This window comes from Aedes albopictus, chromosome 2, assembly GCF_035046485.1.
Source record: "Aedes albopictus strain Foshan chromosome 2, AalbF5, whole genome shotgun sequence".
In the NCBI taxonomy this organism is placed as follows: Eukaryota; Metazoa; Arthropoda; class Insecta; order Diptera; family Culicidae; genus Aedes; species Aedes albopictus.
The window spans coordinates 360,690,909-360,708,670 of record NC_085137.1 but is presented as its reverse complement, the minus strand read 5'-3'; the positions used below and the strand labels follow the sequence as shown (position 1 = coordinate 360,708,670).

General features: G+C 37.1%; 1 protein-coding gene across 5 annotated transcripts in view; it reads right to left on the bottom strand.

The window, feature by feature from the left end:
• LOC109403764 (protein furry) overlaps positions 1-17,762 on the bottom strand; it is a 460,946-nt gene that overhangs the window by 80,123 nt on the left and 363,061 nt on the right. For 3 of the 5 annotated variants that reach the window (XM_062852871.1, XM_062852874.1, XM_062852873.1), the window contains 2 exons: positions 3,851-3,925; positions 3,582-3,611 (listed from right to left, as the gene is read on the bottom strand). In XM_062852871.1, the coding sequence (XP_062708855.1) occupies positions 3,582-3,611; positions 3,851-3,925 (105 nt within the window). The remainder of the gene's footprint in view (positions 1-3,581; positions 3,612-3,850; positions 3,926-17,762) is intronic. The other 2 variants (XM_062852872.1, XM_062852875.1) reach the window with 1 other exon arrangement.

Here is a 17,762-nt window from a genome sequence, read left to right as displayed (position 1 = left end):
CTTCGATAATTTCATAAGGAATTTGTACAGGAATTATTTCTGGAATTCTGAAGATATTCCAAAAGAAATTGGAAGCATCTCAAAAGGAAATCATGGCGAAATCTTGGAAGGGATTCATGGTTGAATCTAGGTAGGGATTCCTGGTGGAATTTCGAAAAAAAAATCCGGCAGAATTTCGAAACTTCTGGCGAAAACCCGGAAGAAGCTCTTTGAGAAATAACTGAAGGAATCTCTGAAGGTACACAATAAGGAAGAATTCGAAGAGCGATTCCATAAAAACTTCAGAGACTTCTGAGGGAATCCTTAATAAACCTCTACAAGAATCTAAGAAGAAGAACCTAAGAAGGAGAATCCCAAAAGAAACTTTTGAGGAGAAAAATCCTGGAATAAATTTCTGGAGAGACATACTCCGGTTAAAACTGCTGGAAGAATCTCAAAAGGAATCCCATGAGAAATCCTGGAAAAAAAATCGAAAACGATTCCTTTAGGATTTCCGGAACTCGTGAAAGAATCCCGGAAGGAATCTAGGAGAATGTTTCTGGAGACATCTTTTTAGGAATCTCATCTGAAACTCCTGGAAAAATCCCAGTGCGAACTTCTAAAGGAACACCAAGAAGAATCTGAGATGGAGCTTCTTTAGGAATCACAGAAGGAACTCCTGGAGGAATCCTGGAATATATTTTTGATGGAATATTAGAAACATATGCTGGGGTAATCTCAGAACCCAAGTAGCACCTGCAACTAAAATGGAAATGATCATCGTTGCAAACATGTTGCAACTGAGTTTTCATGAAACAAACAAAATTAAAACCTAATAAAATCCTGTTGTTAATGCCAAACTGAGGTGTAACAGTTTTACAACAACTACCAAAATGAAAACAAACGTCATCATTAGTTGAAACTTGCGAAACCAATTTGTAACTGAAATATAATCTGTTTGTTTCAAAGAATCTTAGTTACAACCGTTTACAAACCAAATCAACCAAAACATTGATTCTGTTTGTTATAAACATGTTGCACCTGGAACTTATTTAGAACATAACAAACAATTTTGACAGGAGAGGTAGAAGTTCCAAAATGTGCAGCAAAATGTTTTTGTGACCATGAAAAAGATAAAATGCACTTGAAAAAACCAAAATGTTTCAAAAATAACGAAATCATGTACAAATAAAATGTAACCTTTTCTTCATAAATTTATCGACATATTCCAAATTTTATAAAATTAAAGTGGTAAAATAGAAGAAAAAATCTGATTGGAAGTATAATAATGACCCAATAAAAAAATTCTGCCTCATTTCCGCAGTACTGAACAACTGGTATCTACCACTGGGAAAATTTGAATATACGGGGTTATGAGAAATCTTACGTAACGTACAAAAACATTAGGAGTTTTCCACGAAAAAATTTGCAATGGGTTTACATTTTTTTTTACAAAAAACGTGAAATTTTCGTTACGTAATAAATGGACAGCCTCTTGTCGACGTAAATAAGAAGTACACTTCCAAGTGTCTGCTTTTTGGTTGTTTATGTCCTGCACGGAAAATTCATACTACCTTATTTTGGGTCGATTTTACCCTAAAATGAGTATATCAAATTGATTAGTTACCCAAAATTTGGTCGTTTTTCCTCTCTCCCCCACAGATGTTGTCGTAAATAAACAGAGATGCGTCTATCCAACGGGAGTCCTTGAGGCCAATAAGCCAATTTTGGGTAAATGTAGATTTACCCAAATTTGGGTTGAATGAAGGGGGTCTTGGGTTGAATTTACCTACTCTTGAGTATATTTTTAGCTGGAGGTAAAGGCAATTTACCTTGCGTGAGTTTAATCGATTCACTCAAATGTTGACTTATTGGGCCGAACTATGGGATTGCGTTAAAAGCATCCAATTTTGGGTAATTTGGTGGTTCCGTGTACCGCGTGCAGCATTGTTGTACTTTGTCAATACGGATTCCCCTAGACATTATTTAGCAAATAATATCTTCCTAAATTCTAAAATTAATTTTCAGCATTTTACGGGTGCATTAAACAAGCTGCTGAAATGCACTCCGGCAAAGCAATATGGCGAGTTAATTTTTACAACAAATGCCTACATTTTCACTCGCAAAATGATAGGTAGACTGAGGCGCGTTGAGAATACGGAGCTAAAATGCGTAACTTACCGATAAATCTGGAACGGCACACAAATTGACGTTCTCGGTCAGCCTTATTTGCGGTAAATTTATGCACAAAATTTATTAATCACATGAACGAAACTGATGATGCATTATTACTGGCAGTGACGAATGTGGTGACTAGCTGACTAGTTGTCGAATCGGTCACCATTTTTTAAGTCGACTATAAGTTGTATCTCGGTTATAAATCGATTGCGTATTAAAATCGTTCATATCACGAATGGATGTTTTATATTGGCTCCACCTCTTGCGCTTTTTTGGTTGCAATTTAGTCGTTAATAAGACGATTGGTTCAAAAGGCATAACTTTCAAAATAGTTGCAAACAAATTACAGGAACTTATTAATGTCCAAGTGTGTTGCTTGGGAAGAAACTCCGGGTGGAATCTGTAATCCAATAACTAAAGAAATTCGCCGTTGAAGATCCACCATCAAACAGTTTCGATTTTGACTCTGATAGTACTGATGAATTTTTCACGAATTGAGAAGTACGCAACAAATCTAGCGTCTGTTTTGTAACAAACATTAATTTTCGAGATCATGCCATTATTTGTACATTGTTGATGAATCTCCGTAAGAATCCCTGAATAAATTTTCGGACGAATTTCTGAGACCATATCTTTGGAAGTTTCTAAATGAATATTTTGATCACCAACTGTAGGGATACCTTAGTACAGTTTATACCTAATCCTCTAAAGACTCGTGGGCATATTATTTATTCCTGCTGCACATCCTAAATATTTAGCCTTTATTAACATAACATAGTGAAAACAATTTGAAATGTCTTTATTTTTTCTTCAAATACAAAAACTGTTAAACTGCCTTCCCATTTGGCCATCTCAAAGAAAAACATACTGTGATATCAATTATACCGTATCGTCTACGGATTCATTGGAAACAGCGTGAAAGTGTGTAGAGTCAAGTGTTATAATTGGTGTAAATGCGACTAATTCATCTCGCTTCTAAAGTAACTAAAGGAACTGTTCCTCTACTGGTGGTGATTGAATGTGCCTTTCGGTGCTGCTTTCTTTGCTGGTACAAAAATAATCTAGAAGTGTTGTTCTGTTCGTCAACGCATACTTGTCCTACGGTATTATCCAATCCAATGACAAATTTTGCAAACTGTTGAATCAACACTGATTTGATTTCTTGGGAAAACGCCGACGTAGGACAACTATGCCGGTGCACTGCAGGTGAGTAATGCGCATTTTGCCTAGGTGTCGGGCAGAACTGAAACAAAAGCTACTTTCAACTTTTATTCCTTCTCGCAAAATAAAACTTTGCCGTAAAGTGAAAGCCTTCTTCTTCGTCTACACACAACGAATACCGAAAAGTGAGCAGCACACAAGAGAGTGTGCTTGTTTGCAGAAAGGGAAAAGAAACTTTTTGCCAAAGTATCCCTTCGAGTTACCTTCGAGTAAAGCGAACTTAGTACGTCATCCTGAGAAAGGAGCAAAAATGGAATTGTTGAATGGAACAAAAACAAAAAAAATATGAGTCCGTAAAAGATTTCTTTTCGAAAAAAATGACGCGCAGTTGATGCCACTAATGGAGCGCCCGTTCAAGAAAAGAATACCAAATTTTAGGGTTGTTTCTTAAAAACGAAACTTTCGGCCAATAGCACGTTTGATACTTATTAATCAGTATAATAATCATGAACGTTAGATGCCGTGTACTTACCGATGGACTCTTTGGCAGTCCGACCCGTTGTCCACAGGTGGTGAGCAGATTCACCAAGCACTCACGTACTCGACCCTGTAATTCAGTTTTGATGAAAAAAAATCCAAGATTAAAAAAGTTGGCGAAACGCTTAAATTCATTGTGAGTTCATTATCGCTGCAGCAACCGGTGGCAAATTTGCGAACGATGAGAAGGTTGTGGCAAAGTGTGGGTATGGAAGGGTTCCTACTCTGTGTAAATCGGAGTTATAAAAATTACTCTTTGGAACTATCCTAATACAAGTAATAAAAAAACATCAATAACGAATGAAATGCAAACCATATCACAACCACCCTACTAGTCAAATAAAGTTTTAACCTTATTACCGAAAATAAAACAGTCGAAAGCTTCAGACTTTTTGTTTTGATGTTATGTAACGCGTCACAGAAGCAGTAGCTTTTGATTTTTTTTTTATAAATCGTAGACTTTGTCCGACTCATTCCCCTTTCCTATCCTCACAATCTACGTAGTTGATGAACGAGTTCTTAAAAGGATTCCTAGATTCGACTTTCTGTCTATTGTCTGCAAATAATTTTGTTCATTTCAATAAAGCTTATAAGTTTCACCATAGACGATAGAAGTGCCCAGCAAACTTGAAGTCCAGTTGTATCCATTGTTTCTAGTACATTGCCACAGAATTTATTTCAGAATTTTTAATAAATTGTTTTATTTTTGACAGAATTGCTTCACGATAACGCCAGCTTCCACAGAATTTTAAAAGAAACCTCATTATAATGAGAAATGTTTGCTGCAGTAGTGAGCAATACTATTCGAATCTTTTCAGCCTTGTCAGTTTACTACTGACATTGCACTGCCGTTACTATCACTGCATGCCGATTAATGTCAAGCCGAAAATGTCAGCCAACGAGTTGATACTCTAGATCACTACCACTAAAACTGATATGATATTTTGGTGATTTTAGTCAAATCTCCAACTTTTCAATGACCAACATGCTCAACTAGTTATTTCAACTTGGTAAATTTCTTCTACTTCAATTTTTAAACTAATTTTAAAGTTGGCCTATTCTTCATTACACGATTTGGCAATTCTCAGGTCACAATGACAGCTCTGCACAAGGATATTTTCGATCATCTGGCAATTATTTGACTCATTTATCCACAGCTCAGTTCAGAAGCATAATATTGAAATGAGGTGTTCGGCAAACTTGTAGATAAGTGTTTTTTTCTACAATCCTAGCTCTCATATATACGGCGTGAGAGCGCTAGTACCACCTACTCATACTCAAACGATCGAAAAATCCGATCGTTCAGTATAAGCAGATGGTACTAACACTTTTACGCAGTAAATATAAGAGTTAGAATATGGCGTCCTTATGGTGGTAATTGTAGGGAAAACAATAATCTACAAGTTTGTCGAACACCACATTTTAATATTCGGCTTTTGAACAGAGTTATAGACAAATGAGTCAAATGATTGCCAGATGATCGAAAACATCCTTGGCTCTGCAATGCAGAGTCTGCATGAATAAGACAAAAACGGCCGTTAACTGTGAATGTGACCTAAGAACCGTCAAAAAATTTCTTCGTGCAATTAAGAATTAGTGATGCCTCACCATCACAGTTCTGATGAAAGAGGAAAGTGAAGGTGACTGCGATCGCAGTCGACCTAGCAAAATCCGCTATTTGCTTGATAGCGACAGAGTGCAACACTGCTTTTGCTTCGTGTCTGACATAGAAGGTATGAACAAATGTCGCACAGTATCACAATATTATAAGACTGCACTTGAGCATTACTATTTTTCCATAGCTGTCCCATGTCCATGTTCTCTAAAGCTGCCCCATGATTAATTTACACGTATAATAAACAGTTCCATAAGGACTGTTCAATTTATAAAACGGACAACTTGCTTGTGCGATATCTTTTTTATTTTTCAATAAAATCATTATCAATTTTTTGCGTAACTTTCTATAGCTATTCTCAAATGTAGGAAAAATATAACATTAAGCAAAATGTTCTTTATTGTGTAACTGAAGCGGTTTTCGTAAAACATCAATAAAAACCCATTTCTTAAAATTCGACATAACTTTCCACATACTTAACATGCACATTTTCAAGAAGCTTTTAATGAATTGGAAGCTCACACTGAGCGATTCCAAGCAACAGCATCAAAATTAAGGAAAATTTTTAATTCATGATTTTCTATTGAACTGAAACTTTGCACAGTTTTTCAGTTCCATCTAAATCGCCATTTTTCGATATCAAATTTTTATTTAGAGCCACGACTAACTTTTCAAAAGGGTGTATGTGAAAATGGTTCAAAAATATTCAAAAATATGCACAGCAAAAACGGATTGTTCGATTGTTATGAATTTTTCAGCAAAGTTAGATAGCTAAATGGTGATTTCTAAGAAAATATACACTGTGAAAAAAAATCTATTTTATCATTGAAAAACATCATTTTTGTCACAAAAACTCAAATATCTCAAAACCCTATCTTTTTACCAACTTGAATTTTTTAGGGAAAACGGTCCATTGTATTAGCAATCTACCATAAAAATTTAGTGATGGTAAACTAATAAACAAAAAAGTTATAACATTTCAAAAATTTCACAATTTTTACATTTAGTAAAAAAAAATTTTCTGTGTAAATTATTTCGGCCGGGAATCGCGATTTGATGCTGATTTTATTGTTCAGCAAAGTTAGATAACTAAATGGCGATTCCTAAGAAAATGTACACTGTGAAAAAAATCTTTTTTAACATTAAAAAATATCATTTTTGTCACAAAAACTCAAATATCTCAAAACCCTATCTTTTTACCAACGTAATTTTTTAGAGAAAACGGTCCATTGTATTAGCAATCTACCATGAAAATAAACAAAAAAATTATGACAATTCAAACATTTCACAATTTTCACATTTAGTAATAATTTTTTTTAGTGTAAATTATTTCGGCCGGAAATTGAAGTTTGATGCTGATTTTATTGTTAATGGCCTTGCGTGAGTAAAACAAGTTGTTTTTATTATATATTATATATACATATAATATAATATACTATGTACCGTAATGTTCCGATTTTATCACGCCCTCCGCGCATTAGTCGTTTATTCATTAATTTGCTGTTACATTTGAGGACAAGTGTTTTCCCTCTTCTTCAAGATGAATGTTGAAAGCAGGCTTCCCAAAAGTACCGCATCATGATAGCATTTTGATGGCTGTCACACTCTTATTCCCATGACAGCTTTGTGAATGCATGGTTCATGACAGCCCACAGAATAAAACTCATGCGACGTACAACATCACTGTCGGGAACTGCTCACATAGTCTGCTTTCGCTGTGCGTTCGTTCGCCGATGACAACCTCGGCTCGCACCCAAACCGTCTCTCGTTGGCTGTACACGAAGTGACGAAAATCGCTGCGCTCGGCCCGAGCATTTTCCTTCTGTTGAACGTGTCGAGTATCGTGGTATATGCCACGCTTAAAATTTTCGACGCATTTAATGTATTATGTATTTTTTCAAATAGAGATATGTACTTGTAAGTCTTGTTCTAGTAGAGTATTTTGCATAGCATTATTTTTTATAGGCATGTGAAATGCACTGCCATGTTTTCAATATAAAAGAGAGTTTAATCTTCAATCAGTGGTATATTTTAGCCAGATTACAATTTTGAAAACGCTGGCACAAACTTCTTTCCGCCCTTGGGGCATCTTGTGAAAGGCATATCATGTTTGTAAAAAAAAATATTTATTGAGCACATATTTTGTGATTAACTTTTAGCGTTAAGCCATGTGCTCCCGTGACAGCCTATGACACCCTTTATGCGACAGCCGGCTTGGTTAGCCGAAGATTGTCATCGCCATGCGGCCGACAATACTCACGACGTTTCCCACTCGGCTCGATACGACTCGAGTATGCAACTGTCAGGCAAGCAGCCGAAGCAGCGGCTGTTTCAATAGGCCTTTTCATGTGACAGATCCGTGCATGCATTTGTTTACAAAGCTTGAACAGCAGCTGCTAACAAGAACGTGTCATCTTCATAGAAGAACTGTCAAACGCCCGAACAATCAGCTGATTTAAGACGTCAAATGAAAAGGCCCATACATCTTTCGCTCATGCGTGTGCGTGCTGTTGGCGATACATTTCTCACTGATGATGTTGCACACGGTAAAGAGAGATGGTCTGCACACATAAGAGAGTGTCGATTCAGCCTTGCGCGGGCTGTTGCGAGAAGGCTGTACATTTGGAAAGCCTGGTTGAAAGCGTGTTTTGCAACGTTAAAAATATTGAAATGGGTATAGATGTTGAAGAATATTACAGGGCATTTTTGAAAAGGGGCGTAATTAAATTGTTTAAACAGATGTCGCTGATGGCAATTTCTCAGTTGTTGTCGTTTTCGAACTTCCTGCGCCCTGCTTTACCGATGATATACAGATGGCTCGTTTGTCAAATTTTAGACGGCAGGACGTGCAAATGCGTAATTTTGTACACAATGTGGACATTTGGGCATAACCAGTCTCTTTCAGTTTATCTATGGTGCTTTCGGTGAGATTTCGTAACTCTTTTGAACATTTTTTTTCATCAAACGGTCTACAAGAGAGCGTTGAGTTGAAGACCTTTGAGAAAGCGACTGTTCATCTTGTTCGTTAGATTATAATAAACAAAATCACTTATTAATTTTAACTTACTTGGTGGCTGAAGAAAAAAAAATACCGTCAAGGCACCATTCACCGTGGATCTAAGAGGATTTTGGGCAAACAAGGGCTGTCATTTGCCACCAGTCTTATAAACATTGTTGGTGCCGCTTTTAATTGCCTTTATTATAGGTTAAAATTAAAGCAATATCCACAGAAGTAGAAAACTTTTCACAAAACTTGGTGATATAGTACAATTAGTAAAGGGTAGTAGGGTCGCCTAATTCCGTGGTAGGTCACCATTCACCGTGGTAGTAGGGACCCATTCACCGTGTATGAGAAATTTTATTCTACTTTGTTTAAAAATGATCAAAACAACCCAGCCAAGGGAATTTTCTTCGTTTAAATTCATTTCAAGTCATAACTTGCAAGATTTTATTAGAAAAACGAATATTGAAATTTCCGATTTTTTCTAGATATATGGGACAATATGGGGCACGGTGAATGGAGACCATTGATTTTTTGGGTACCCATTTACCGTGCCTTTTTGTTTCAATTAAAAAGTACGAGTAATCGTACTTTCTTGTTAAACTTACTTCGGTAATGCAAAATACATACCTGATATGTGAATTTAATTGCTTCTTGGTGGAATAAAAACGTTACTACATTTAGTTTATCGCTTAAATCACCTTAGCGCAGTTTTCGTTTTTTCACTATGAATGCAGTGAACGAGCAGAAACCCGCTACATGTAAACACGCTTTAGTGTCAAATTGATACTTTTAAATGTTTCTAATGAACGTTTTGACATAGTTACAATACATTAGTGTTGTATTGGTGAAATTGAAGGGAAATTGTCATATCATTCAATCATAATATGGAAATAATGAAAAAATATTCGAAGGCACACGGTGAATGGAGCCCCCACGGTGAATGGCGCCTTGACGGTACTATACAATTTTTAATATTCATAGCGGTAGTATTTTTTTGTTTTTTTCGTGAGCATTGTCAGGTATGTATACAGACAAACAAACGTAACACTGGCGAAATTTTCATTGACCACGCCTTCAACGATCATTTTGAATCTTGGTTGTGGCTTTCATAACAAGAAGAGCGCCCATCGTTTTTCTTTGCGTTTGACGTTTCACACTAGCGCCTTCTGATGACGATATTGCACAACGCAGTGTTTCGTGAAACATTTCCACCAGGTGGTGATAGTGTGAACTGGGCGATGAATTTTCACTAAAATTGTTCTAGGCGTTTCGTCTGTTTGTCTGTGGTATGTACCTCTTATGCATTTGTTGTTGTTGAAGTTACTCGCATTCTTCCGATCATAAAGTCTGTTCTCTACACACTTAATTTTGATTACCGAGTTCGGTAATTTTTTGACGAGATTAAAACTGCTGAGCACCGAACTCGTTCAGCAAAAATGCATTGTTTACCTTTTCCATACGATTTTGACAGTTGTTTTACTGAGCCTCAGTAAAATCGATTACCGAAACTACCGAGATCGTACTGCTGTTATAATCTCGTCAAAAAAGTACCGAACAGGCAATTCAGAAATAAGTGTGTAAGAGGGATTTTTTTTGCGGATAAACTAGACGTATACGCGTATAAAAAACTTTTATTATACAGCTTTTGTCTTAAAAATAAATTCAATTCCATTTTTCTTATAATCAACAGCTTTTCAACACTATCAAGGGATTTTTTCACCAGTCACGTACAATAAAAAGTATGACAATCTCAATATTTTTGATCACAACACTGGATCGCGTCTAAGTTTCAAATAGATACTATAGTAATTACGAATAATCAAACTAAAGTATAATGAAAACAACGTGTTTAATTCAGGCGGTAGCCTTTACAATAAAATCAGCATCAAAATATAATTCTCGAAATAATTTACACAGAAAAAAAAATTTTTTTGTTACTAAATGTAAAAATTGTGAAATGTTTGAAATGTCATAACTTTTTTGTTTATCAGTTTACCATCACCAAAATTTTATGGTAGATAGCTGATATAATGGGCCATTTCCCCTAAAAAATTGAAGTTGGTAAAAAGATAGGGTTTTGAGATATTTGAGTTTTTGTGACAAATATCATATTTTTTCAAAGTAGAAAAAGAAATTTTTTACAGTGTATATTTTCTAAGGAATCATCATTTAGTTATCTAACTTTGCTGAAAAATTTATAACAATCGAACAATCCGTTTTTGCTGTATAGCTTTTAGAATATTTTAGAACTATTTTCGCATACACCCTTTTGAAAAGTTAGTCGTGAGTGAATATGAAGGTTTAATATCAAAAAATGGCGATTTATATGAAATTGAAAAACTGTGCAAAGTTTCAGATATTTTTGAAATGGTCGCTCAGGATCGACTGACATGACTCCGTGGAATTCCTCTATTCTACTAAAGGTAATGCTCAACAGTTGATCAGTAATAATGCACCAAGCAGGCCCCAGCTTGATATAGTGAGTTGCCTAGTTTTCATAGAAATTATTAAAAAATGATAAAATAAGTCCTGTGTTGCAATAACATCACGGATTCGGCTAAAAATTTGTCCAGAGTAGTAGAATATTGCTCTCTGAATGATACAGAAGAAAAATTAACTATTAATTGCATTTTTCATCAAAAATTTAATCTATAAAGATAGTCATATTAAAAAATTTCATACTTTTTGCTCCATTGATACAGATTTTCGACTCTAGCGAATCTGTTATTATATATTTCCAACAAAGTTGATCCTATGTTATTGTACACCTTATTGAATAATAATCGGATGCAAAGTTTTTATTTCCAACATCATTGTTATGCAAAATTTGCATTAGGTAGCATTGTTATTTGGAAGAACCATCAAAGAACGAAACTGTTTTGATTACTGTATCTGTAATGGCGCACAGTAACCAAATCAGCAATGCTATTAAGAAGCAGTTTTCTGCATTTAAAATTACATTATTCCCACTTTCGACTGGATGCATAAAAAAAATGATTATTTCAGTAACAAATTTTGAAAACGACGTATAATCAATGGTGTAGCATTGATTATACGTCGTTTTCAAAATTTGTTACTGATTTAATATTTTCATGACCTTTTTGCTTCACAATTGAATTTTATTCAAAAAATCGAATCTAATTTGAGACTTTAATATCTCAACACTTAATTTTCCAATTGAGTTTAAATTTTGCCAGAATGTTTATTACTCAGGCTGCTGCAGCATGGTACATACTTTTCTGGTATTAAAAACGATATACCATGTGTGAACAGTAATTTAATATATATTTTCAATTTTCAGCAATCGAAAAAATCACCTTATTGAACACCTGGCCGATTTTCTATAAAATAAAACTATTTTTATTCGATTCAAAAATGATCACTATAATGACAGATGATGTACTGAACAACGAACCAAGGGTGGTTAAATTTGAACAACGCGTCTTCTTTTTATAGCCTTGTAAAGTTGTCCGTTTTATAAATTGAACAGTCCTTAAATGATGAGGAGTGAGAAGTGAACAATTATGAGTAAATAGTGAGCAATAAAAAGTTAAGAATCAGCAGCGTAGAATGTGGAGTGAACAATGAAGAGTGACAAGTGTGGTTAAGCTGTATGCAGTCCAGTAAAGAGTGAAGACTGTAAGACAATGTGGAGTGAGAAGTGAACAGTGTGGAGTGATAAGTGATGAGTTTGGAATGAGAGGTGGAGTATTCCTCACTACTAGGTATTGGCAATGAAAAGTAAGAAGTTGAGCAATTAATAGTGAAGAGCTAAAAGTGATGAATATGAAGCAGCACTAGCTTGCGCAGCTTTTTCTTTCTTCTCGCTTATTCTCTTTTATAAACACAATAAGAGCGAGATAAAAGAAGGGGCAAGTGCCTCCTCTTTTATCTTTCTATTTCTCGTGTTTGTCTACGAGAGTGAGTGAGAAAAAAAGAAAAAGCAGCGCACGCTAGAGTAACGCAGTGAGGAATGAGCAGTGATTACTGAGTATTTAGGAGTGAAGCACGTGGATTGAGAAGTAGGAGATGCGAGCAATAAAAAGTTTGAAGTAAGAAGTGAGTACTGAGGAATAGACAAAGAAAAATGCAATATGAAAAGTAAACAATATAAAGGAAGGAGAGACAAGCATAGAGTGAGTAATGAGAAGTGTGTAGTGAAGATTGAACAATGGCAAGAAAATAGTTAGCAGTGAAAAGTGAGCATGTAATAGTGAAGAATAAAATAGTGTGAATCAGCAAATAGTGAGCAGCAAAGCACTACTTAATTGATAAGTAAGTAGTGAAGAATGATACATTTAAAATGAAAAACGAGGAGTGCCAGAAAGAAGAAGGTTTTAAGGTCATCTATGGCGGCATTCTCTAAGAGCCATACGCGCCAACTTGTGACGTAGTTGGGGGGGGGCGAGGCCTCTCAAAATCAACCAAATTCGTAAAATTTCGACGCAGTTCATCTAGTTTAGGCATATTTACGTGAAAACTAGTGCATTAAGCTAAAAAAAGTTGAATTTTGTCCAATTTTGGAGAGCTTCGCCCCCCCAACTACGTCACAAGTTGGCGCCTATGCTAAGAGCATTTCCAGAACACAAAAAATTCCATTTTTGAATCAATATTTTACAATCTGAATGAGCTATTGTCCATGCGCTGGATTCCATGAATCATTTACGTTTGCAGTAATACATAACCATGTTTCCTCACCTAACTTTTGGAAAAGAAGGTACGAAAAAAATCTAATATTGTTCTTAAAAATATATATATATATAACTTGAAAACGGTTTGTTGGATCGAAGCGATGTCTTCGAAGATGTATGAGGATATTTTAAGAAAAAAATACACTGGCAGGAATTTTCATTGTGAATCTATGTTAGATGTCATACAATTATTCAGCCATTGCATAGAAAAACGATATAGTGCATCTCCGATGGTCGTGAAACTTGAGATTAGACCCGCATTTTTTATTTCGTCATTAGGGTGACCAATTTTCATATAGGGTGGTCCAAAAAATCAAGGATTTTCAAAACAAAAAAATTTCAAAAAATCATAACTTTTGAACCAGTTAACCGATTTCAAACTTCTTTTTTTTTTGTTCGAAAGCTATTCAATTGTAGTTTTCAGGAAAAATACGGGGCTAAATTGTAAAGAGTACTATAAAATATGCAAATATATTAGTGTTTTTTACGTTTTCATGGTATCGGGACCACGGAGGTACCCTAGTTTTATATTTTTATCTGAAAATTCAGGAAATTTGGCGTAACATATCAAAAAATCAGAGATGTATGTTTTTTTAGTTTTTGAGATATGATTTTTTGAAAATAAAAGGTCAAATTTTCCCATACAAGAAACTTTTTTAAATTTGTTTATATTTTGAATCCTTATAATACTATGGATACCAAAACTACCAGGAATCACTTAAAAAGGCAATACTATGCATAGTTTTATGAGAATTTGCAATTCCAAGCAATTTTAGAGTAGCTATTACTAAAATACAGGACTCTACATTCAAAAAATCATATCTCGAAAACTAAACAACATACATTTCTGATTTTTTGATATGTTACGCCAAATTTCCTGAATTTTCTGATAAAAATATAAAACCAGGGTACCTCTTTGGTCCCAAGACCATGAAAACGTGAAAAAACTAATATATTTTAATATTTTATAGTACTCTTTACATTTAAGCCCCTTTTACGTATTTTTCCTGAAAACTACAATTAAATTTCTTTCGAACAAAAGAAAAAGTTTTGAAATCGGTCGACTGGTTCAAAAGTTACGATTTTTTGAAAAAAAAAATGGTTTTGAAAAACCTTGATTTTTTGGACCACCCTACATGAAAATTGGTCACCCTAATGACGAAATAAAAAATACGGGTCTAATTACTTCCGAAGAACTACAAACCCACCAAGTTTTACGACAATCGGAGTTCCACTATATCGTTTTTCCATGGAATGACTGTATTATTATTGACTTTTTTTACTATGGAGAAATTCTGCCCGAGGCAGGTTCCTCCCCGTATGTTATAATTTTCCAAAACCTTTTTATTTTTCTTATACTGATTTATCGACCGTATTCTATTAATAACTTGATGATTTTGTGGCTATATCGGTCTCTTTCTACTCATAGTATAAGGGAGTAGAGATCAAAGTGGATGATAATGAAATGATAGGTATGAGAGAATTCGCTAGGTAGCGAACAAGTGTGAAAATTTTATAGAAGGTGAAATTAGGCAAGTAGACCATGTATTGAACGAATACATCGAATGCTTGAAACTTCTGCCGTGCGACCTGTGCTTTTAAACAGATCGGCTTGGTTGGTAGTTCATACCACCTTACCAAGACAGCTACCGATCGATAGAATTTGTGATGAAAACAGAACAATACATAGGCAGTCGGGTGCCTGAAACTTTTGCCAGTCCGGAGCCAGTGCGAGTGCCAGTGCCAGTGCCAGTGCGGAGTTTTGCCCCCCTAGATTGCGATCCTGACCCTTAGTGCATTGGCATTACCAAGGCATTAGCTTGGTAAGCTGTTAGAATGACTGTCAGCCTTCCCGTTTCTGTTCCAGGGGTATTCCAGCCAGATGGTCCCGAGATGTTTCAAGGAGTTTTCAAGAAAATTCAAGGGTGCTTCAGGAGGTTTTTTCCGCGTTCCAAGTGCTTTCAATTGGTCAATGGTCCGTTAAAAGGTTGGTCCAGAAATTTTCAAGGAACTCAGGGAATTATAGACTGTTTCAGAAATTATAAATACACTTTGTTTATTACATTAAATGAACTGTTCTAATGATTTTTACCAACTTCTTTCAGAGTATAGCATATTGTACTCCATATTTACATATTTCCTTTCAATTGTCTGAATATTTTGAAGAACAGTCGAGTTCTCTAACAAAAAACTTAATTTTCCAAATTTGCATTTGCACAAAGGTGTTTTTTAATGATTTCAACATTATTTATAACTAAATACCAAAACTTATCTAAATTTTTATCACATTCGCTTTCTCAACAAGTTGTCTAAGGAATGCCTTGATTAAAATTTGGAAAAAAAATCGATAAAGGCATTTCCATAACATTTTTTCGGAGATCGTGTTTCTTATTTTTTAAAGTTTTCTATGGAACATAAGAACTACGACACAATTTCTTAGCTTTCCTGAACGCATTTAATCTAAACAAACTTATCGAGAAATATCTTTTATTATCGATACAGCAATTTTTATTGTGTTTGGAAATTAAATATTATATCTGTGAGATTTTTTTTTCTTTTCTACATACATACATTTATTTGTTCCACATCATTAAGACAAGACATAATCAACAATAGTACGCCACAATACTCGGTTTGTGGCTGCCGCTCTCCATCCTCGGTCACGCCCAATGCTCGCCAAGTCACGCTCCACCTGGTCCGCCCATCGTGCTCTCTGCGCTCCACGCCTTCTTGTGCCAACCGGATCCGTTGCAAACACCAGCTTTGCAGGGTTGTTGTCCGGCATTCTTGCAACATGCCCTGCCCACCGTATCCTACCGGCTTTGGCCACCTTCTGGATGCTGGGTTCGCCGTAAAGTGCAGCGAGCTCGTGGTTCATCCTTCTCCGCCACACACCGTTCTCCTGCACACCGCCGAAGATCGTTCTTAGCACGCGTCGCTCGAAAACTCCGAGTGCTTGTAGGTCCTCCTCGAGCATGGTCCATGTCTCGTGCCCGTAGAGGATTACCGGTCTTATTAACGTTTTGTACATGGTGCATTTGGTGCGTGGGTGAATCTTTTTCGACCGCAGTTTCTTCTGGAGCCCGTAGTAGGCCCGACTTCCGCTGATGATGCGCCTCCGAATTTCACGGCTCACGTTGTTGTCAGCCGTCAGTAAGGATCCGAGGTAGACGAATTCCTCCACCACCTCAAAAGTATCCCCGTCTATCGTAACATTACTACCCAGACGGATCCGGTCGTGTTCGGTTCCGCCTACCAGCATGTACTTTGTTTTTGAGGCATTCACCATCAGTCCGACCTTTGCTGCTTCGTGTTTCAGGCGGGTGTACAGATCTGCCACCGTTCCAAATGTTCTAGCGATAATGTCCATGTCGTCCGCAAAGCACACAAATTGACCGGATTTTGTGAAAATCGTTCCCCGGCTGTTGAGCCCGGCTCGTCGCATCACACCTTCCAGTGCGATGTTGAAAAGTAGACATGAGAGTCCGTCACCTTGTCGCAGTCCCCGGCGAGATACGAATGAACTGGATAGTTCACCCGAAACCCTTACGCAGTTTTGCACACCGTCCATCGTTGCTTTAATCAGTCTAGTCAGCTTCCCAGGAAAGCCGTTTTCGTCCATGATTCTCCATAGCTCTGCGCGATCGATACTATCGTATGCCGCTTTGAAGTCGATGAACAGGTGGTGCGTTGGGACCTGGTATTCACGGTATTTCTGGAGGATTTGCCGTACGGTAAAGATCTGGTCCGTTGTCGACCGGCCGTCGATGAAGCCGGCTTGATAACTTCCCACGAACTCATTTGTTTTAGGTGACAGACGACGGAAGATGATCTGGGATAGCACTTTGTAGGCAGCATTCAAAATAGTGATCGCCCTGAAGTTCTCACATTCCAAATGGTCGCCTTTCTTGTGAATGGGGCAGATTACCCCTTCCACTCCTCCGGTAGCTGTTCGGTTTCCCAGATCCTGACTATCAGCCGATGCAGACAGGTGGCCAACTTTTCTGGGCCCATCTTGATGAGTTCAGCTGCGATACCATCCTTACCAGCTGCTTTGTTGGTTTTGAGCTGGTGAATGGCATCCTTAACTTCCCTCAGCGTGGGAGTTGGTTCATTCCCGTCCTCCGCTGCATGGGCGTCGTCATTTCCTTCGTTGCCGTGGGCTCCCGTGCCTACGCTCTCCACGCCGTTCAGGTGCTGATCGAAGTGCTGCTTCCACCTTTCGATCACCTCACGTCCGTCCGTCAAGAGGCCTCCGTCTTTATCCCTGCATATTTCGGCTCGCGGCACGAAGCCGTTGCGGGATGTGTTGAGTTTCTGATAGAACTTCCGTGTTTCTTGGGAACGGCACAGCAGTTCCATTTCTTCACACTCCGCTTCTTCCATGCGGCGCTTTTTCTCCCGAAAGAGGCGGGTCTGCTGTTTCCGCTTCTGTTTGTAACGTTCCACGTTCTGTCGAGTCCCTTGCTGCAGCATTACCGCCCTCGCTGCGTTCTTCTCCTCCAAAACCGTTCTGCACTCTTCGTCGAACCATTCGTTTCGTCGATTCCGTTCCACGTACCCGATGGTGCTCTCGGCTGCGTCGTTGATGGCTGCT